Source organism: Megalops cyprinoides, chromosome 14 (genome assembly GCF_013368585.1).
Source record: "Megalops cyprinoides isolate fMegCyp1 chromosome 14, fMegCyp1.pri, whole genome shotgun sequence".
Classification (NCBI taxonomy): domain Eukaryota; kingdom Metazoa; phylum Chordata; class Actinopteri; order Elopiformes; family Megalopidae; genus Megalops; species Megalops cyprinoides.
The window spans coordinates 11,388,862-11,413,068 of NC_050596.1; the positions used below are offsets into that span (position 1 = coordinate 11,388,862).

Below are 24,207 nucleotides of genomic sequence, written 5' to 3' on the forward strand. Positions count from 1 at the left end.
CGTTCCAAGAACCGGACATCCTAGGAGACATTCTTATAATCACTCTGCTGTTAACTACTATTGTCTATCAATCGTAAATGTCTTAAAGTACATTGCATAACTTGTCTTTAACTCTATCTGCCCAGTGCCAGCCAGAAGCAGATGGGCCCCCCCCCGAGCCCGGTTCTGCTCAAGGTTTCTTCCTGATAGGGAGTTCTTCCTTGCCACTGTTGCCTTAGGCTTGCTCTCAGGGGGTCTCAGGCCTGGGAACAATGTAAAGCTGCTTTGTGACAACTTGTGTTGTAAAAAGCGCTATACAAATAAAAATGAATTGAACTGAATTGAATTAACGAAAAGCAACAATCAATAGAGTAATAAAGAGAATATTTACTAAATTTAAGTCAAAACAAAGGGATGCACAAGATACAGGATTTGTACTGCAAAGATAAAATGATAATGTTAATAATAGCAGCAATTAATTGCACAATAACTATGTTACCAACAATAATAGCGATAACATTAATCCTTTATTTATTTACACAGGCTTCATCAGTCACTGTCCCTGAGGCTCTGACAGTTGGCGATGTATTGTACTGCTGGAAAAACACAGCTACTCTCCTGTCCTCTCCAAAGACGACTCATTTCTGATTTTTTGGCCAGGGTTCAGGGTTCATTTCAGGGTAGCAAGAAATTGAGAATATTTTTTCTCTGCAGGGAAAAAAGTCGTCTCACAATCTAACTCCAACCCCTCATTTGTTCTCTCATTTTGGCCCTCTCCCCCTCTCAGAACTGGGCCCACGGTCCCTGCAACCGTTTGGCATTGTTGTTTTTCGCTGTTAAAGCCTCTGGGCGGTGGGCGGGCACACGGTGACACAGCCTGGGTGAGGGCGGGCCGCTGTCCTAAGCCGCAAACACACAGGCGTCAGGCTCACACGGAGCTCGAAGCAGCACAACAAGCGGGCGCATGAGACCGTGTAAACACACACACACCACACACACCGCGCAGCAGAAATCGATCCGCTCGGGTTATAAACCCGGACAGATTCAATAACCGAGCGGTGCGCTCTTTTCCCCAAAGGCCCCTTTCGACAGGGGTTTTAAAAGTCTGCCTCTGGGAGAACTCTGCTCGGCGCAGAGACACCTGCCATTTAATGAGAACTTTTATTCAATAACAGCACCACAGAGGAGCTTCTGAAGGAACGCCCGACTGCAGGGGTGGAATACGATTATCCCAGGCAGGCAGCAGAAAATAAAGGAGCATTTAAAGATGGCGGAGAGAGGTTCTCCTTTAACCCACCCCACCCGCCCGCTGCCTTTAATGGGATTGAGCTACTTCTGAACCACTGCCAAGCAAGCAAATATCCCCCCCCCCATGTCTCTCTCTCTCTGTCTGTCTTGGTTATTTTAATTTCATTTTTCTGTTTTAGTGGTATGACTTCATAATCTACAGTACTGGTGAAGGAGTTGTGAAATGTATGATACAATGAAGGCAGCAATAACCTCCCTCGGTCTCTCTAAAATTCATGTATGTTTTCTTTGAAAGCCACTCCCAAAAAGCTGACCCCCCATTTTCCCCATGCAGCTCTGGACTAAGAGGTCTAGTAAGGGGAGGGGTGGAAAACAGCCAAACCTGTTAAGACCACAATAAAGGCACAAAAACCTTTCTGTTTTGACTCCACAAAGCCCTATTTTTCATGTAATAAATATATCAGAGAAACTCTCCAATGAAGCAGTGCACTAACTGAAATCCTCCGCAGAGCCACCTACAGGACGACAAGGTCACTACAAACTGGAGCTCAAGATTTTCAAAAGTAAACAAGCGGCTTTGCCGCCCCCTGTCCTGGCGAAGACCCAGAGGAGCCTCAGATGTTCACAGGGCATGCAACCGAACTGGAACAAACACACTACAACCTGTTTTAGCTCCACAACCAATAATGAACATAAAGTTTATTTTTACACAAACATCTCTCTAGCAGGACACACCGTAAATGCAAAAGACACATTTAACATTGCCTGTGGTTTCCATGTGCACTGCTAACTAGTGCTAGAAGAAGAGCGTGGCAGTACAGCATAGTGGTGAGGAGGAAGACTCATAACTGAAAGGTTGCCAGTTTGGAACTGCTGCTGTACCCTTGGGGAAAGTACTTAACCCACAGTTGCCACAGTAAATATCCAGCTGTATAAATGGGTAACATTGTAAAAAAAAAAAAAAAAAACTAACCAATGTAAGTCAGTCTGGATGAGAGCATTTGCTAAATGCCAATAATGTAATGTAATAATGAATGCAGAAGATATTATGTGTTCAGATGTTTCTGTAATGCACACAACCCCCCCCCCCCCCCCCCCCCCCTCAAATCTCATGGCAAAATAGCTGCCTTTTACAGGAACGGTAGATGGAGACATGCATCTCCTAATAGAGAAACACACGGCCTGCTCTGTACCAAGTGCCTGTCAATGAGGACAGACAAGCCCAGGCAGATCTACAGGAGACACGGCCGTAGCAACGGGGTGGTGGCACGTCAGCACGCCTATGGCCCCTGGCAGGAAACAGTGGCGCAACCGTCACAGAGCCAGAATTCTCCACCTCAGACCTGCTCATGATGAGCTCATTCATCCATAGCTCAGCCCACACTGTTTCCGGCTCACAAGCCGTCACTGCCGGGAACCGCAGATCAATGAAAACTGCAGTTCAGTCAGGTGCGTCTTGTCGTCAGTAAAATGGGAGCTATTTCAAAAAGAATGAAAAGGATTGATAAGCACATTTTGTTATCTATGATTATTAATAAGTTGTCCCAGCCTTAGTCAGCACACTAGTCGCTTGCAATCAAATCTGTTCAGTAGCCAATCAAATTAATCCTGGCCAGCACAGCAGCCAATCGTTTCATGTTCATCACAACAACCAGTCAGACTAAATGTGGCCATGTCTCCTGGATCACAGCTTACCATAAGGTAAAGCTTGTGGAAAAAGCCTTCCTGTTCTTAGTGCAATGTACAATGTTTGGGTTTGACATTAGAGCAGGCCATCAGTTATGTTTCCTTCAGAGGAAAGTCACCCCTAAACAAAGATCACCAAAAACTGTGGGGTGAAATGTTAGTATTTTTTACATTTTTTGTCACTTAGCAGACACTCTTATCCATAGCATACAAGTTGCAATTTCAGCCATTTAAACAGCTGGATATTTACTGAGGTAATTTTGGGTTAAGTACCTTGCCCAAGGGTACAGCAGCAGTCCCCCAGTGGGGAATTGAACCAATGGTTCCTGCTCCGTGCCATGTTACACTGCTGCCCAAACACACCTTTTTCCACAGTACACTTTGGGGCATGAACTAATACACGATCTACCCATATGAAGATAGGCTTTAGATGGCATTACCATCTTTATGCTTCTCAATAATATACAGGGGCATGCTGTGGGTGGAAATGTGGGTGTGTCCAAAACACTGAGAAATCCCTTGTCATTTGCAACTGTTGGTTTTTGCAGACTGGTTCAATTCATCCCTCATCCCTTTGATCACTCAGCATTCAGCATTCACTTCCTTCTGTTTCTTCATGAAGGAGGTAACAGAAAAGCTTGTTGTAGAGCATTAATATTAAAATGTGTTTTTTACCATTGTGTTTTTGACAGCTGAGGGACTTGCACCTGAATAAATCACTCACATAAATATTATACAGTATAAATACATTATACAGTATGAAAAATGCATGCAGTGCAAGTTACAGTGCACGAGACACTCCACTGAATAAATGAAAACCATGTTAACAGCAAATATTAACAGCACTTTTCAGCTGTATGCAAAACTCCCATCCAAGATGTAAATTTTTCAAACCAAATACCCACACAAGCAACAAATTTCTATTTTTGGTTGGAAATACATGTGAGGGGTGCCTGGAGGCTCAAGAGGGAAGGTGGGGCTTGGTTTGGCTTGCACTACTGTGCAATTCTGTTTCTTGGCACAGTATTGTCTGTATATGGGCTAAATATGGATGTCTGAGACTTTGGCTGCAATAAAATCTAACTCCAAATAAGGCCAAATACTGATCCATAAATAAAATATTTGATAAATGCGTCTTTAAATGAAGCCGTGTTTGTCTTACACTGATCTCAGTCCAGCCCAAGGTCCTTTTTTTAATCCTTTTAATCCAACTTTAGCCCTAATTTGGGGCTGACTCTAAATCTGATCTGGGAGTTAGTCCAGATGAGGGCTTTATTGCAATTGGATCCAGATTCAAACAGAACATGTTCCATTGTGAAAATGGGCGATTGTTCCTGAAAAGGTATGACCTTTTCACTCCCGTGTGTGGATGTCGTTTAGAACATTGACCCTGACTCAGCAAGACACAGGCTGGCACCTACGTGCACAGGCCACTCTGACATGCAAGGCAAAAGGGCCAGGTAGGGGATGGTGCTCTGCAGTGGTAGCCTGTCCCGTGGTGGTACCCCTTAGATGCATCATCTGCAGAGGGAGGCAGACCAAATGTCCCACGGCCAGCTGCATTTCAGTGGGGATCTCACTAGGACCTGAATACTCCAGGTAAGGTGGGAGTTGCTAACCTCGCCCAGCTGGGAGTTCATGATCGCAGGACAGGTTGCAGGCAAGTATCAGGCCCTGGTTATGGCCCTATGACGGCAGGGGCGGGGATCACATGTGTGGCCACTGCGCAGCCATACTGCCCCTACTCAAATTGGAATGCCCCATTTGTGGGTAGAAACATTGGAGATCATTGAGGGTGGATTCCTTCTTATCCTAAAATATTGTACTGTCTCTGGAAAAAGACAGAAGAAAGTCTTCCACTGCATTTCTTTGTCCCAGGAAAGAAAATACAGATGCAGAAAAAGTAACACTTGGAAATGTGGAATAAAGTACGTTCTAAAAATTACTCAAATAAAAATGTTACATGAATGGCAAAAGTGTTGTGTTATATGTCCTTATTTGTGGCAACCACAGTTAAGCCCGATGGAGAGAGACATCTTCAGCCATGAAAACTGCATTTCCTTTGAGAAATGAGAATTCAATTGCCTCTTAACTTTTTCTTTTTTTTTTTTTTAAGTTAGTGTGCCAAAATCTACACCACGCTACATTGGCCCTGAGGGGCTGAAAGATGTCTGGGCTTCAAACCTTAATTATCGTTTTGTGGCTAAATTGCTGCTCTACTTCTCTCACGCTGCTGCTGAGGAGCGGGAATCTTAAAGAGACCTCTCAAAACGGATGGATGTTGCATCTCGAACAGAGAGGCACCCCATTTTACTCAATGCCCATCAGACAGAGGGTGAGCCGAGCTCTTCCTGCCCAGACACCGTACACCTCTACAGTCAAAACCCAAGCTTCCCTCGCTGACCCCGGCAGACAAAGGAAAGGAAACAGACGGCTAGACTGGGAGGCAGCTTCTGAAAGGTTATCTGGGGCCGTTTTGTCTGGTAAGCACCGGTAAGCACAGATAGCATTTTGGTAATAATTGATTTTCAGTCTGCACACTGAGCCCCCTGCTACGAAACCCCCCCCTCCCCCCCCGCCCCCTCCTCTCCCTTACCTCTGTGACATCCATGACCTTGATGGCCGCCAGCTGCCCAGTCTTAACATGTCGCCCCTGTAGAGAAAGAGCAAGAGGGGTTTGGAATTTAAGCAAAACATCATTTTGTTTGGTTACTGTAAATCACATTTGTAGTTAACATGTATACAGACGAGGAGAACAAAATCAAAGTTTTACATATCATAAATAATAAATACACATTGCACATGCCACATTAAACAGGTAAAACATCTTCACACCTAAAGTTGCATCAACCACGGGAAGATTACAGATGAAAGGCCTACTGATTCAAACAAGACTGTATCACCAAATCTTGTGAAAGATACTGGGGAGAATAACCACCACACCCACCATACCAAGACACACACTGATAGATACACACACACACACACACACACAGCTCAGCAGCCCCACCCTGTGCCCACACAGAACTCTGTCCTTACTCCCTGCGCAGAGCTTTCTCAATACTCAACCATCTCCATGCGTGAATGAGCAGAGAGCAGCTGAAGCTGTATTGCCTCATTCCTGATTCTGTTCTTCTGAAAAGTGCAGAACATGCAGAGACAACCTCCACCCTGAGGTGCGCCCCCACCCACACCCCCGCACACACACACACACACACACCCTGCTGACCAGCTCCGCTGCAGAGCGGCAGACACCCGGTCACAGTAACTCCCCCGCGCTCTGAGCCAACATTCCCACACTCTTCTTCTCCCCACTCTTCTGCCTCCCTCCCTGCCTCTCTGATAACACAAAAAGCCCAGAAATGAGACACCCCCCCATTCCTTAGTCTGCATATATTCCCCCTCAGTGGCCAACGTACGCAAAAAATATTCGACCTCCTAGTTACAAGCCCAGTTCCTTAACCTCTGTGCTCTGTCATGTGCTTTGTTTTTAGTATTGAGGGCAAAACCGGCAGGAAAAGCCAAAATCTCACTGTACAAACTGAGTCACAGTGACATCAGAGCATGGGGGGGGCTTTCACAAAACTTCAGGGACATCCTCCGCCCGGTGGCTCTCTTAGCCCAAGGCTGTCGGAAGCTTGTGGCGCAGGTTTGCTCTGACGCTGGGTGTGACTCATTGCCAGGATGTGAGGAAAGAGGAGCGCTGATGCGAAATGAGCTCAGTAGCTGATACAGCAGAGATCTAACACAAGGCGAGCCAAAAAGCTCTCACCCAGCCAAGTGCTGAGCTCAGACAACCGACAGAAATGCACCTGGCAGACCATCCCAAGACTCTGCCTGGCAGTCGACGGTCCCAACAGCCAAAACGACTATCCTTTTATCTATTTGCTTGTCAGGCACTCTTATCCAGGGGATATCTAATCTTTCACACGACTAACAGTTTTCCACCTATTATCCATTTATACAGCTGAGTATTTACTCAAGCATTAAAGGCATAAGACACAAGATGTTGTCACAGTGCTGATGGTCATAAACTGTCCAGCCCTACGCAAACACCGCTTTTAGCTGCAAAGCCTGTTTCAAATAGCGAGAGAACATTAGACAGGTCATTTTCTTCCTTCGCTGAACCTGAAATTGCCACGCAGGATTTCTGACATGAACGCCTCCTATGTCCACATTTTCTGTTGCGCAGAAGGAAACAACGTCATTATCGCCATTAGAGGAGCCACTGTTGTGAAGGGGCAGGACGAACGCAAGCAGGCCCTTATTTAGCTGCAGTACTGAGGGGCTCAGTGGGAGCCCACCCCCTTTATAAACGAAGCCAATTACACACCGCAATGCTTCTCAAACGACTCCTGTTTCACTGTATCGGTTTCGGTTTGTGCCGCAGAAACAGGTGACGCTGCAGGTCTGCTTTAATAAGAAGGCCTTGAGACGCAGCACAGGGGGGACCTGCTGGTGAACTGACTCCTCTCGCCGCGGTTTCTATTGAATTTTTATTATTATTGTGTTACGTTGCCAGAGGATGGGAAGGACAAATTTTCCCACTTCCCTAAAGCACACCCCATGACTCCGAGGCCGTAGGACTGTCTTGGAGACCACAAAGTTCCACATGGCAGCGTGTCCCGAGGGGCTTACGAATTAAACCAATAAAACATGACTGATATTGACTCATTCTGACTGCAGAAATTCACCAGCATATTCCCATAAACATCTGTGAGTACAAGAATCTCTGTGTTACACGCTCTGAAGTAAAACACTAAGACGACCCTATCCCAGGGGTCAGTGGGGGAGTGCTTCAGACATGGTTCCCCCAGGACAGGTGAGTGGGGCAGAACTGTGACCTCATCCACAGAGCCCAGCTCATATTACCATATAAGACTGGCCTCTCTCAGTCTGAGCTCACAACTCCCACAGCAGGCGTGACTAATTCTGACAAAACACTGCAAACTCCAGAGGCCAAACGGGAAACTGGAAGTCATTGTTCTGCAGGAGAGCAGAAGGCAGAGGAACCATGTCAGACCAGCGTTGTCATCTCTCCACCCAAACAGCCAAGCGTGTGGTGCAGTGGTAAGGAGCAGGGCTTGTAACTGAAAGGTTGCTGGTTCATTTCCCCACTGGGGCACTGCTGTTGTACCTTTGGGCTAGTTACTTAAAACACAATTGCCTCAGTGACCTATGTAACTCACTCTGTATAAGAGTGACTATTAAATGACAATAATGTAATGCAACGTAATGTAATGAATCTGCTCAATAGAGCGGGATCATTACGCTGAGGTATAAACTTTCACCATGTCTTGTTCATGTGCAAAAGACAACAGAAATTCATTCCAAATTCAAGCAGCATAATACTCAGAGCAGTTTCTCTGGACATCACTGGAGCCAGGGTGTGGCTACTGCTGATTGGAGGAAAACGGGTCCAGAGCAGGAGGCAGAGCGTCTGAATGGTTAACCACCCTCTGATGCAAAATAGCTTTCTCCTTTCCACTGACCACATGCCGCGGTTTCTTTGTATATATGTCACAGGACTACATGGCTGCTCTCTCAAAATTCCAGGTACCTAACACGTGTCTATAGCAGGCCTACTGCTCCAACAGCCATCTAAATTCCAGGGCAGAGCCTGTAGCTCTGTGATCTGAACTCTAGAGGTGAATTCAGGGGACTCTCTTCCCCAGAGAGGTCAGATAACACTTCTGGACTCATCACAAGCTCTGTGGTAGAACCTATGAGCCGCTTTCAGCCAAAACAGTCCTGGCACCACGACCCAAGTCCACATGTAGTGACTGAAGGAGAGGGGAATGCATCAGAGAACAGTGCGAGACCTTTATTTCATCGTTACACCACAGTGACTCACTCTCCCCGACACACCCCCCCCCCCCCCCCCCCCCCCCCCCCCCAGCCAGGGAGAACATTCATGGGTCATTGTTCCTGCTGGAATGCTGGGAAGGACTTTCATTCAGTCAGCATAAAACTGTGTGCGTTTCAACCCAGGAAAGCAGTCCTCAGTCCTACAGCGGATACAGCAAGAGTGTGACTAGGCGCCTTCCTCCAGAACGTACATGCCCTTCTTCAGCGTCTTCTTTTCTTTATGTGCCTTTTCTTTTTTTAACAAACATTCCCCACACAGCTGCAGGCTTTCAGTGTTAAACCCCTGAGGAATGCGAGTACGTAACGGACTGACCCAGCCGTATACAGACAGTGTTCACTCTGCAGCCACACAGAGGACAGCGCCCCCTAGGGGTTATAGGGAGCCGTGCTCAAGAGCTGTTAGCACAGATCAGCTGTGTCTTTACATGTCATTAGGGGTGTGTTAGTCATTCTGCTGTCTGCAAGTGTACCAGGGATGCCACAGAGCCATGAGATCCCTCAAAGATGGAAGTTACATTCGCATCAGAACTGCTGAGATTAAAAAAAGAAAATCCTGAAAGGAACCTCACAGCGAGTATTGAAAGCCCATTATAACTACACTCTGCTGTACAGCTCATTCCCCTGGATACTTGTTAACAGCCATCTTTTGGGTGACTGCCACTTGCTAGAGATGAGGGCTAATCCTCAGAAGAGGGTCAGTGTCGAATGTCATCTTTCTTGCCAGTCCTTGACAGCACGCACTTCGCTCTGACTGAGGGCGTCCGCCTCATGACGGGCTGCAGGTTGAAGCCCATGAGGCCGGCCTTCCAATCTGACGCGAGTTTTTAAAATGCATCTTGCAGCAGTGTTGGCATGAAGATATGCCTAAGCTTTTGGCCTGCCCTGCTTGGCTCTCACACCGAGGAAAAAGCATGGAAAGTATGCTACCACACACACACACACACACACACACACACACACACACACACACACACACACACACAAAGAAGCGCAGAAGGGCAGATAAACAGGGGGTCATCTTTCCTGTGCTCTTTGACAAAAATAAGGCAGGCCGGAGGCAATGACACATCCACACATCTGGCCAGACAGGAATTGACCTCGTATCTGGTAGAGCAAGTACGGTCACACTGTGGGAAAACTCTGTCAGCATGGAAACATTTCCAGATGAGACACTGCGGCTCACTTCCGCCTCCTGGCAGAGCATCCCACCGCACTGCAGCACAGGCAATACTACACACTGAACCGTGAGAGATCTGCAGTCAGGCCAGCGGACATTTAACTCGGGCGGTTTCAGGTTTGAATACTAGCTGTACTGTTAAACAAGGTACTTAAACTTAGCATGCTTTATCAAACATCCGGTTTTGTCAATGGATAACAGGATAACTGAGCAAGTCATCCTGCCCGCTAATTAAATGACTCATTAAATCAACAAGTGAGCTTATATCGCTGCATTACACATAGGTGACTTGGCCACAGTGGCATCTTTGATTCAATAACCTGTGCTTTAGGCACTGATCAAATACAGGACTTCTACAACATCACAGCAAAAGTAAGACTATTAAAATGACCACATTTCAGAGAAATTTATTACATACCACACTCCAACAACAAAACCCAGTCAGTGCCATTTGAAAACAGGGATGCTGGGGGAATGACAGTGGTAGAGCACTTTAAAAGAGGTGTGTCTAAGGAAAAAAGGCACTGTACAGGTTGACAGCCAGGAAACAAGCAGCAGTCTGACTTGCAGATACGGCCATCCTTTGAGGAAGTTCTGACAGACCTTGGCACGCCCAAGCTCACACTTATTAAGAGCTGTGTCACTGAGGAGGTAGCGCTGCTGTAATGTTTTTACAATGTCACATAAAATATACATGCCCCCGACTTGGTGCACTAATGTGACACTGTGTGGATAATGTTCTTGTAACATCTTATATACGTCACAGAAAAATGACAAAATGTCACCCACTCTCTCTAACTGGCGAGCTGTGATGGTAATATGGTAAAGTTACATGGCAGTCGACGGTGGTAAAGGTAAAAGCGTCGATCTGATGAGAGGCTGTCACAGCGAGGAGGTTGTCGCTGAGAGGAACGCATTACATGCTGTGAGGTAATCTTACTCACATGGTTAAAAATAGCATCTCAACCACCAAGACAAACACGACAACAGGCAGGCCAAACTGAAGGGCTGTAATGTTGTCGCAACGTTTTCTCATCAGTGTTGCAGAAAAGAAGAACGTCTTTATGCTCTCGGAAAACAGACAAAGATCATCTCAATTAGACTCCTTTGATGTCATGCTTTTCAGGACGTTCTGCTGTTGGTAAATACATTACATAGTATATACATTGCATATGTATGGTACTATATATACAACTATACAATATATATTTTATTATATACTATAGCACATATATACATTGTATAGTACTAGCAATTCAATCAATTAACATCTCATATCAAATATTGGAATTTCGAACTGTGATCATATCATAACCAAACAACAGGCTGGACTCCCCACTCCTGCCATACATAGCCTAAACTGAAGCCCTTCCCCGGCCTGCTTCATCTCATGGAGACTCTGAACCCAACAGATGGGGTTGGTCTGGAGCAATCATTAAAACCCAGGGCACCATTTGGCTGGCTGTCTGCCCCCACCCCTTATTTTCAGTTCCCCCTGCCTTCAGACATGATGGCACGAGCCGAGACACAGAGAGACCCTTTCATCTTTAAATGATGCTACACAATAAAAGCCTCACCTCAGAGAGGGCCATGGGGAATGGGAGGTGATACACACACCCCCAAACAAATGGCAGAGCGGCACAGAGTCTAGAGCAATGCAAAGTGACAGACACACACACACACACACACACACACACACACACACACACACACCTCAGATGCCACCACGATACGCTCCAGACCCCATGTGAAGCTCTCACAGGGACAGACCCACATATCACCTGCTGTGCACGAGGCACATGCTTATGTGAGACTAACAGACATAGCTCATCTGCTCTCTTTTCACACCTACCACTCCCAGAGAGGGGAGGGGTAACCAGAGACCTTGCAGGCGGTTCCAGTTGGATCTGAAAATATTTATAATAACAATAATAATAACAATCACATGACGCATCCACCCTTCCAACCTTAACAAAAGCTAATCTGGTGTGACATGCAGGGTCTGCTCCTCGTGACTTGAAGTCTCCAAATCCTGTACTTCAGTCTGTCACAAGAGTCAGAGTCACGTCCTCATTGTTCTCACAAGACACGCATTAAAATAAAAGCTGGCAAAGCCGACAGACACTGAGGAACTCAATATTCAACATCCTGTTTCTCCTGTTGTCTATTTTCATCCGTCCTGTACACACACTGCAAGTTGAGGTGTGAGACGAGATGAGGTGTGTGTGTATGTGAGAGAGAAAGTGTGTGTAGGTGTGTGTGCTGCTTCATACTCTGCTGTAACAGTTGTACAAGTGCCCAATTCACCACAAAGCTTCTCTAACTGTCGCTACTGGACACATCACTGTACACTGGTTGTCACTGTACATTCAAAACAAAGCAACAAAGTCAAATGAAAAAAGGAAAAAACGCAAAATGTTCAACTCGTAAAGAATCTGGAATGTTCCTAGAAGGCATTTTGGGGAAAGTCCTGTTTCGGGCAGTCGGCGTAGAGAATGTTTTCCTCTATATTTACTGCCGCTCATAAACAATAAATGGAGGTGGTTTACCTCCTGCAAAACAGACCAACCAGGGAGGGGGGAGGCGGGGGGGGTCAGGGGAAATTCAGGAGGGGGAGGATAGAAGAGTGGGGCTGTAGCACCAGAGGGGGAGAAAATGGAGACCTGCAGTGTTCTTCTCCTAGCTGTATGTAGTGTCTAATGGCAGACACAGCCTTAGGAACACCCTTGCCTGATCTGTGAAGGCTAACCGAAAACTTCCACTGGAAAAGCCGTCAGGGGGCATACGGAGGTTGTTCATGTGATTTAGGAGGGGGAGATGCAATAGCCCAGCAGGGACCCCACACCCAAAAAAAGAAAAATAAGAAGGGAAGAGGAGGAAGAGCACATGTCCTGAAGCATCGCGAGCAACTCAGCATGACGAAGGCCCGTTAACACTGAGCGGTCAAACTACGGACTTCCCCGAGGAAATGCCAAGAGAGTGCAGTCACACTGGACAGCCCTTCAGTCTCTCCAGCTCTCTCTCTCTCTCACGCACACACACAGGAGCACACACTCATTGCACCCAACACAAGCCTCTGTCAGTCTGTGGCTCTGCCCCCCGTCTTATTTTCTCTGCATCTGTCTGTCTGCCCCTGTCAGTGCCAGAAGGACCCAGGCGCATACCGCTGTCACACTTGAGTTTGAATGCTGAAGGCTGCACAGTGCCCTCTGCCCAGGTTCACTGTCTCCCCCCCCTGCCCCCCCCCGCGGAGTGCAGGTACAGGCAGAGTGAGTGACTCTGACAGCGCTTCATGTTCAGATGCAGCACAGGAAGCTCAAACTCGGGAGATTACCGATCTAGATCACTGGGTCAACAGTTCAGACTGAGACTGCAGTGGGTGGGGCTTGATTATCTCACGTTGCATTTTTAAATAAACATGTTTGAACTCTGTGTTGAAATCTCAGTACCCTTCAAACTCCTGCAAATCCCACACCACCACACCTCACTGACGTGGGGGGTCCGATGCAAAGACGCAGACTTTCACAAGCCTTTCCACAACTCCCTCTCCACCACCTAAAAACAATCAGAATCAGATGCATTCTGGGATTAATAAAAGGACCCACAGCTCTGTGCTGCTGCCTCCTAATAGCAGAGAGAGGAGGAAAGTGGCCGTTGCAGTTTGTCTAATGAGCATCCGGTTACACAACCCCCCTGTGACCCCCCCCAGGGTGCCCTGCCTACTCTGCACTCAGCTACTGTCTGTGGATCAACCCCATTCTCTCTGCATTCACTATACACAGTTCTCAGCCATTAAAATACTTAACAGTGGACTACAATAAGTGTACTTGTTACAGCCACAGGTGGATATTTTAATGAGTAGTATTCCATAGGAAATAAATAGGTAGTAAGTTTACTTTTTATGCATTCCATGTATTTTTTTCCCCTAATGGGAGGTGCACTAGTGCTATACTTGCCAAGATCTAAATGGTCTTTATTTACTATGACTTTTATGTGCTGCAGATTTTTAACCTGTATTTTATGAGGTCTTTGTCAACCATGTGTTTTTCTGCATCGCACATTCGCAGCTGAGAGCAACGTGAGTTTCTCCAAGTCTGTTTAATTCTACGATACTTTAACGGCACATGGAGCATTGATATTAGCGTCATTAGCAGATGGACTAATCCAGGGCCTCTTGCATTGTGCAATGAAGCAAGTACTGAGGCAGGAGTGGTTAAGTGCCAGCCTGGAGACCATAACTGCTCTGGACAAGAGTGTCTGCTAAATGACAAGAATGTAATGTAATGTAATGTAACTGCAGAGCCGAAACGGAGACTGTAACCACAAACTCTCCAGGTAGCCAGTGCCTTTCCTTAAACACCATGCTGTACTGCCCTCCCATGTAGGATATAGAATGGTGCCACTTACTCATGACCTGCTTGACGCAACCGCTATACACTTCAACACACCAACCTGACATCCGGTTTAGGAAGACAGGCGGGGTTAACTGCTTAATGACCTCATCCTTTTACTTCTGATAGAGTGCACTTTTTCCTGCGCTCCTCGAACACCGCGCTCCAATTGAAAGGTATCAGCAGAGGAAATCACATTAGGATGCAGGCGTTAAAATGCAGGGCTACATGTGGCTGTAGATGCGACGCTGTGATGTGCTCGTTTCCGGCCACTGAGCCACATCAAAGGAGCAGGCTGAGTGAAAGTGCTATTGATGTCACTGCAATAACGCACAGGCAGCCCTGCCTGCCGAGAGAGAGCTATAAAAGGCCTGTACCGTACATCCATGTGGAAGGAAGGGCTCTGTGCAGTGAGCGCTTTTGTGTGTGTGTGTATTTGTTGGGAGGGGGGGTTATCAGTGTGTCAGAAACGGTAAAAGTGGGTTTGCGCATGTCTGTGTGCATGTGCGTGTTACAGCAAGTGAGGATCTGTGGGTGTTGCAGCAGACACTGAGGAGACGACTACACCACAAAGTGCAAGAAGTGCTTCAAAGTGCTGCAGAGGAGGGCCCTGACTGTACGGCTTATCTGATTCAGCTTCGCAGGGTTTTCAGCGGTTACCCCCCAGTGCAGCAGCCTCACCCCGTGTAAACGCTGGGGGAACACACACTACGCATGCTGTTACTGCCAGCAGGGAGAAACTGGACATGTAACTATAGGTTGGTGGTTCAAATCCCAGACGGAGGAACCGCTGTTGTACCCTTATGCATGGTACTAAACCTCAACAGCTTTGGCCAGCCTCCTTCTGTATAAACGGATAACATGCAAAAGAGTCACCTTGGATTGACGGAGGGCAAAAACAATGCCCTCTGTATTCATTCATACCCATAACCAAGAGAAACAAAAGTGTGGTGTAAAAGGAAAAAAGTAAAAATTTGATCCTTTTGTCCTGCTTAAAATGTTTTAGAAATGTTCTACCTTAATCTTAATAGTGTTGCACTGTGGAAGTCATGTTGTTCACAAATAATGGATTTTACTGCAGAACATTTATTCTCACCCCTGAAATTAGCATTTTGTAAATGCTCTTCATGTATGGATTACACTGATAACATGCTTCCTGTCATATTTTAAGAATTTCTGGCATTTCCAAGTGGGATTTTCGACCATTCGCCCAAGCAGAATTTGCTCTAGGCCCTTAAGATTTTTTGACTTTCATCTGTGAACAGCCTCCCTGAGTTTGAACCACAACCACCTGAAGAGCACCTCTGAAGGTTTCGTTTCCCCAGAGGGGCACTGGCGGAGGGGTGAGGGGCAGAGGCAGGGTGACAGGGGCTTCAACCACCTCTGGCTCCACAGAGCACACAAACACGCCTCCTGTTTTTCCAACACAGTCCACGTGAGCGGGGGTTGACCGCGCTGTAAAAAAAACAGGCCGTCTTCACTTGATAGAGTGCCGTTCCTCCGGTGAACCCGCAGCGCATTCCAGTGGTGCCAACCCACACCTCCCACTCCCCCCCTGCCAGGGTGCACTCTCAGGCCTTAAAAACAGAACCAGAATCTTACACAGCACCCTCCACCCTCACAGCACTGTAAAACATTTCATCTACCTCAGTTAACCCGCAGAATAACGTATGCATCAGGCATCTCGGCAGCACACACACACACAATTTAAAGCTATGTTGCATTACAGCTGCTCTCTAAATTAATGATGCTCTGTTCAATATCAATCAGCACTGTTACTACAGAGGGAAAAAGTGCACCGAGCCAAAGGTCTGGAGTAAAATACTGAATATGTGGAGGAGTGAATGAGTTCATGGCTCAGGGGATTTGACTAAAAAGTTAGAAAGAGCTCTGCTCATTGAAAGAATTTGCCTTGACTCTGCACACAGGAGTTTAGTTTAGGAGTTGCTACACACACATACTACCCATTTCTGCCCAGAGTCATGTATGTATAAACTTTTTAGCCCCCCCCCCCCCCATTACATGGCTGACCTTCACCTTTTATATGGGAGATTTCAGGCATTCCTGCTTATCGCCCTCTGCAGGATGGGAGGTGTAAGGAGCTACCTCTCTAGCCAGGCCTCAAAATTCTGGCTGAAGTGGCTGGAGAGCATTTGTCCTTTAACTAAAAGCTGAACAGGCACTTGCACGAGGACTGAAACAACCCATGCACAGCACAAAGATTAACACTGCTGGAAATGCCAGAGGCTGCCGCCGCCCAGGCCAGGGAGATATCAGGATAGAGAGCCCTGTGTGAGCAGGCCAAGAAAACTCAGTGACTGCGGGAGAAAGAGAGAGATGCTAATGAGCTAAGCAGTAGTGCTGGGTCCACAGCGAGCTATTGATCTGCAGCTGAAACAGGCTCCTGGCATTACTGCTGCTGGTGAAATGATTAGAATCTTTCAAGGCCGAACAGAGAAGCCTCTTATGCGTTCCGTTCCATCTCACCGAAGTCTTTAGCCTTGCTCGTCACGTCTCTTTACACAATACCTGCGCTGGGCCTTTTCTGTGGTGAGAGGAACCAAGACACAAAACCAGCCTCAGTGACAATACTGAATGTTAGGCACTAAGTGTATGCTATGATACAAGTTAATGCTGCTCTTCTGATCATTTTTGAGGATTTAATGATAAAAAAAAAAATAGTCAATTGTTGTTTAGCTTGATGGGTAAATACTGGAGTGTTACTGGCTCATCTGCACCTATGCCTTTGCCATTATGATGTGCATTGTGTTTATATTGCCACGGTGGCCTTGTAAGCTATTCTGGATAAAAGCCTCTAACAAATAAGCAAATAGCAAAAGATATGTACAAAGCTGGCAAGTCTGTCTCAGAAGAAAATTAACCAAAGGTATTTTTGGTTATTATTGCCATTTTTAGTAGATGCGCTAATCCGGAGTGACTTACATAGGTTACAATTTATACATATTATCCATTTAAACAGCTAGATATTTTCTAAGGCAATTCTAGGTGAAGTACCTTGCCCAAGGGTAGAGCAGTGGTGTCCCAGCGGGGAATCGAACCAGCAACCTCTCACTTAGGAGCCCTGCTCCTTACCACTATGCTACACCACCACCCCATATGCTACACTCCCGCCCTACTGATCAGTCATTTGCCCCCTTTCGTACTTTAGTTATTACTGCCCTATGTCCAAAAATATATTGTGGTTTACTGGATCCTTATTTGCAGAACCTATGGTTAGCCAGCTAGCTGCTGAGATGCAGACTGTCTGGTTATCTGAGGCTTTCTGTCCCCATACCTTGCTTTGTTTTTATATTCGGGTTCTTGGCCTTTTACTTTTTTTGGTTAACATCTTCACCTGTGAACAGGCTGCTCAAAATGCACACCACGCTAACAGACCTGCACTCCAAAGTGGTTCCTTACAGGGTGACAGGCACAACACAGACCCGGACAGTCCCACGGATGAGACCTTCCACTTTGTCATCCTTTTGGGCCCGTTAAGTGCCTCCACACACAAACATGGTCTGAACGAAAACCTTTTCCAGTTATCGATTAGTTTGTCATTGCCTTGGGATTAGTGAAGGATAAACCAGTACGGGAGTGAGGGTGAAGGTAAGAGTGCTTTGTAGGAGAGATTGACTGGATTTGTCTTAGCGTATAAGAAAAACGGCACGTAAGGATAGCCAAGATCGTCCGCTGCTTCACAAACTATATTTCCAGTGCTGACTTCCAAGGGGGGGACCACATGAGCAGAACTTTCAAGGGAGGCGATCTGGGAGGAGTTTGTGCTGTTTTTGGAGGAAGATTCATGTGGTATTCCAGTGGTTGTTGCAAAACAACCCCGACACTAAACACAACTCCTCCTCTGTTGCCACACTGGCTGGCCATCGGTCTACATTGTGTACAACGCTGGTTAGAAGAAAAGATGTGGCATTTCCGCAGTTTTCTCTGACAAAAGGTTCAGGGCACATACTGAAGTATGTGCACTGTGATGCTGTAGTGGTGAAGTGACCCCTTGTAGTGTTATTTGGGAGGCAGAGCCCTGAGTACAGAGTGTTGGCCTGTTCCAGTGAGATCTCACAAGAGCCTAGCCTGAACGCTGGGCGGGACCGACACACACAGAACATTCTAAATACTGGAACAACTTTCCTCCTTCATTACAGGATCTGGGAAAACCCATACATGTTATTACTGGCATGGAAACTCCCAACACGCACGCTGTTCCCACATCAGCACCCTGGACAGTACTTAACCAAATAAATCATTTTCACCGTAACTCAATCTCCTGTCAATGATCTCTGACGAAATAATACCACCTCAATGATCCTGCTGCTGTCTCCCTGGAGTGGAGTCGGACCGACCGCACTGGATCCACACCTAAATTATCACCACATTCACTCAAATAACCCGTGGTCATATTCCTGACACAAACCCACAGATTCGCAAACCGATCCCAGTTCAGGCGGGCGTCAATGCAAACACGCCTGTGTGAGGCCATATCCAGGGAAGCAGCGCTATTGTTATCACCAGAAGGGGGGTAATTAGATAGGCTGTCATTAGATAGACACGCCAAAGGGCTATCCCTGTAACTGACACTGCTAAACAAACACACACCAGTCCACCAGTCCCCGGCAAATAAAACACACGCCATTTCAAATGTTATCATGGCACTAAAATGTTATAGCAACGCAATGGGAATGCTGTGTTTCGGTTGGTTGGATGTTTTGAAATTGCTACTGCTGGGTAGCAAAGGTTATCAGTGTTATCAGAAACCCCACTGAAAGTACACAGCACTGAAACTGCAGAAGTTAATTATGCCACTGGAGATTTAGGACACCATTTGCCAGCTAACAGCGAAGCAAACACCCTCTTATTTCATTCCAAGGTGCTGGAACGCCTGTCCCAAATGCACCCCCGCTTATATGTACTTATGCAACATCACATGGGGTATGGACTCTCTCACACTTCCCTTGTTCACTGTGGTTGGGCCACAGCCATAGACTGCCTTAAAGTTGCTGTGGGTTATGGGAACTTGTTCACACTAATTCCCACTGGGTGAGTGGGCTCCCTTTTAATCCCACCCCCTCGCTGAAAGACTGTAGGTCTCACAGTGTCTGATATGGCCTCAGATCTAGAAACGTTTTTCCATTTTGACATAACCATGGAGCTTTGTTCTGACACAGGCTAGGTCAAAAGAACTCATCAATCAACACTTCTCATCACTTAGGCTACATACAGCTAGTCATGGTGTGGAAATGTGCAGGCCCCAGCAAAAGCCTGGGTCTCGAGTTCAGCGCCGAGAGGGGCCTGAGAGCACTTTCTTCCAGCTATCTCTGCTCCATGTCCCCCAGCATCCAACATCCACCACTCCTCTTCAGAGGGATATGTTACACAAAAGAAACAGCATCAAAACAAACGGCAATTGTACCATACGCATTTCCAGAAGAATGAAGGGTATGCTGTGGTCAGTACTGTCCCCATGCATCTCCCTGTTATGACTAAGAGATAAGCCTGCAGATACTTGCATAACTACCAGTAACAGCGTCTTGCGCAGCTCCGGGGACAGCACCAGCATTGTGTCTGCTCACCAGGGGCCGCACCCAAAGCTGCGGGTTCACCGGGTTCACTCAGCGAGCGCTCATTCCAGCCTCTGTCATATACTGAGCGGACTGCACATGGCGCCCGCCTCGCTCACAGACACAGACAGATAGAGAGAGACACACACAGTTTATCAGGGCTGCACGATGAAAACACATACTTGCCGAATGAATGTTCATTCATGCAGTGGATAGAATCAAGTGAGGACTCACTTTCTGACCAAACCACTGTGCAGCTAATCAAATTAACACTGTAAGCTCGATCGGGGGGGGGGGAAACTGTTGCACAAAATTAAAGAGGATGTGTTATGTGGCATTATGATGGGCAGTAAAAGAACAGCCTTCAGTCTTCACTCAGGGCTGCAGCTCAAGTCCAGCACTGCTCAACATCTACACAAATGAGCTGGCCACAGCATTAGAAGAATATTCAAACCTTGGTCTCTATACAGTAAAAAATTCATGTTTCTGCTCTATGTAGATGATCTACTTCTGCTGTTGCTGAAAGGACAGGGATTACAGCAGAGCTTAAAAGACAAAGATAAAGATTAATGACCCATGAGGGAACCAATTAATACATACAGATGCAACGTGTGGGGTCCACCTATGATGCTGGAGTCAACCAAATTACACAACACATAAAATATAAGCTTACGTACCGCGATACTACATAACAGCACAAAGAAAAATATTTGATTTATCTGGGCTAAAAGAAGAATATTTTGTGATGGATTTTCTAACCATACTGAAAGACTTCAAGCAGAGAAACACAGATGAAGCACAGATTCAGTGAGCACTGCCTGGCCATAGACACCAGCTGACAAAGGCACACTTGGCTACTGTGCTCACAATGCCAGTATCTACCCAGCATTCACAAGCCTCCACAACTTCACTCAGAAATGCAAACTCTCCTATAAGAAGAATAGAAGGAAAATGTGTAAGATTTCTGTGCGTGAGTGAGCTAGCAAATGTGCACGTGAGTATGTGCCCACGTGAGAAAGTAAGTGTGTGTGTGTGTGTGTGTGTGTGTGTGTGTGTGTGTGTGTCTGAGCGTATGTAAACTCAGTGACCGCAGTGCTGCGAGGGAGCAGAGACCCTCTTTAAATCCCCGGGAGATCCAGCTCGTGTTGCACTGTGGAGCGCAAGGATTGCATCACCATGGAAACCGATCTGGAGCAGGGCTGCTCGGGGTGGAGGAGGACACGCGGATCTCGGTCGCTCCCGTCCTACCACCTCCCCCCCCCCCCGTCTCACTCCCCGTACCAACCGCTGTGCTCCACACGCCCCACAGCCCTTATAGCGACCAAGCCCTTCCAAATATTGGACAAGGGCCTTCCAGGTGACCCCATCCTTGGGTTCTCCCAGTCTGACCCACTCATAACAACACCAAGCATGTATAACAATCCTCCAAGCACTGTGTGTAAGCACAAGTGAGAGTATGTGCGCGTGTATGTAAGTACGCCTGCGACAGAATGGTATGTGTGTGTATATGTAAGCACGCCTGTGAGAGTATGTGTGTGTATGCAAGTATGCCTGTGAGAGAATGGGCGGGATATGGGTAGGCACGGCTGTGAGAGTGTGTGTGCGTGCCTGTGCGCTTGCGAGTGAGAGCATGTGTGGGAATGCGTGGCTGTGTGCACGCTGTAATCATCCCACCAGCTCTGACCTTCACTCTCAGAGCGGCAGTGTGGTGTAGTCCTTTATCAGCGAGCTCCCTCTGCTCTGATACGTCTATGAGAGCTGGAGCTCCAGCGTTTCTGGGAAAGATCAGGCCCCGTGAATTAAACAGCCTGGCTGGGTCCATTCATCATCAGGCCTGTTTCTCATCCCAGCCTGTCTGAGGCGCACATACCAACACCCGTTTTATTGTTATGCATGTGTCAGATCGCAGGGGTGCTTAGTAAATGGGAGGCAAAGTGCCTATGTGCTGGACTAGGATCAGATTTCTCTCTGTAACAATCACCCCAACCGTAAGCTAATGAACCACAAGGCTGCTCTGAGGCCAGTGTTTATGGGCTCTCTCTACCGTCACGGTATGATCTGAAGAGAAATCCTGAGCCACCCAAGTCAAAAATTACATGTTGTAGGCTGATGACATGCCTCAGTACATTCTAATACTACCGTTAAGCCATTTCCTTGACTTGAATTTCATGTACAGTGTCTGACTGAAAGTGAGAGAAGAGAGATTGAAAGTGAGAAGGCAAGAAAGAGAAGATGAGGGAGACTAACTGCAGACTTTTCTTCAGAGAGTCAGAAAGACTTCCAATGCTCCGGTCGGTTGGCTTCAGTTAGCCCCCGCTCTCTGCCACCGAGGAGCCGTTTGATCGTTAATTACACAGAGAGGCATCTCATCTGTTCCTCCTCGTTGGAGCAATTTAATTACCACACTTCACCCTGCTCCCCCCACCACCTCGCACACCTTCCATCTGACCTGCTCCAGCAGAGGTAGACGACGTGACCACTGAAGCACACACTCAATGGGCTTTAACAACACTGAAGATGCAGCCAATCACAGAAGCTGGTCAGGGGTCGCTTTGTGTGACCCTGCCTAGGCGGCGGTCGTGTGTAACGATGGCCTGGGGCCTTTGGTCCTTATATGAGCTAAAACATGGCTGGTAAAACTCTGGTGGTGGGCACCTGTTTTTCCCAAATGAGGCATTACATTACTGCCATTTAGCAGATGCTCTTAGCCAGAGCGACTTACAAGTCAACAGGTTACAATTTTTTCTTGTTGTCCATTTATACAGCTGGATACTTACTGAGGCAACTTTGGGTTAAATACCTTGCCCAAAGGTACAGCAGCAGTGCCCCAGCGGGGAACTGAACCAGCAACCTTTCAGCTACAAGCCCTGCTCCTTGCCACTAAGCTACATCGCCAGCCCATATTAAATCATTTTTAAATCAGGTAAATCAAATAAAAAATAAAATGATCACTTATGAGTTCACTAAATTATGAGAACATACAAAAATAAAAGGCAAAACATGAGCTCCTCCTGAATCCCCCCCCCCCCAGCCCAGAGGGTTAACCCACACAATTGGAATCTTTAACCCCAGAGAGAGCTTAACTCAGTAATCAATGGAAATAGCTAACTCAGATTTGGCTTCTCTGCCTCTTCAGGAAGCAGTGAAAATGCAAATGACCGCTCTCCTGCTGTTGAGGACAGTGTAGTAAATCATGAAAAGAGGAGAAAAACAAATGTCCGGCCAAAATGGAAATGTACGGTGTGCGTTCCTCTCCCTCAGCAATCTTCAGTCCAACTCCCCTTCAGCAGACTTAAAATCAAACGCAACACATCTTCACACTGTTTATTTTTACTGCAGCGCATAGTGTGTCCTTGAAAATGGCATCAGTGAAATCCTACAAGCATTGCAGTATTGACGAGTTAAGAATACGTTTCTCATAGCAGGGCGCCAACATTTTTCTCATCTGAACTTGTCATTATCATCCATTTCCATGTATTCAGAGGATAGCAACATATTACTCAACAACTGTAAAGGGACATGTCCACCTGGGAGTTTTTTTCAGTTGAGTAAAAATGGCAATTTACAAAGGTAGCTAGTTAGTTAATTAGCATTGTCAAGTTACGTGAGAGATCATGCTGCCTTACAAATCCAACACAGGTAGAGTACAGTGCCTGAAAATACAGCGGAATCATACAGTTGAGTGCAGTAACGTGTAGTCTTTGTCATTTAAAATTTCAGCTGAGGAGCTGCTGACCGGGCTATTTTGCATTTTGACGGCCCAATAATCCCTCTTTTTTTGCTGAATACGTTTGTTAATTCGGAAACTTCAAAAATGCATCAAAGACACTGTTGCAGAGTGTTGACATCATCACAAATAAACCCAAACTATGAAGAGTTGTCATATTTACAGCAGGCATTGGGGAAACAATGGACGACGATGGAGGGTGAAGGGCAGAGTTATGCAAGTATGCTAAATACTCAAACGTGACCCTGGAGACAGGATTACAGGGCTCGAAAAGGAGCACAGCCTGTTTTTCAATCTGAGGGGATCTGTAGTGCTAGTAATGACACACTTCAGTCCAAATGAACCTTTAGTCTTGAGTTTTGGCTCTATGATGATGCACTTGAGTGAGATGCTGGGGAAAGGGCTCCACATTCTACACAAAGCTGAGCTCTGTTCAGGCAGCGATGCGGACAACCAGCAGCGAGTCTGGTCTTGTGACATCCATTAGTGAAGGATGTCCTCTGTGTGCACACACCGTGCATGTTTGTGTGTGTCTGTGTGTGTGTGGGTGGTAGCAGC

The 24,207-nt window shown here is 46.7% G+C and overlaps 1 protein-coding gene across 10 annotated transcripts in view; it reads right to left on the bottom strand.

Moving 5' to 3' along the window:
* Positions 1-24,207, bottom strand: part of LOC118788985 (mitogen-activated protein kinase kinase kinase kinase 4-like) — a 70,042-nt gene that overhangs the window by 31,455 nt on the left and 14,380 nt on the right. For all 10 annotated transcript variants that reach the window (XM_036545238.1, XM_036545234.1, XM_036545230.1 and 7 more), the window contains exon 3: positions 5,510-5,566. In XM_036545238.1, coding sequence (XP_036401131.1) covers positions 5,510-5,566 — 57 coding nt within the window. The remainder of the gene's footprint in view (positions 1-5,509; positions 5,567-24,207) is intronic.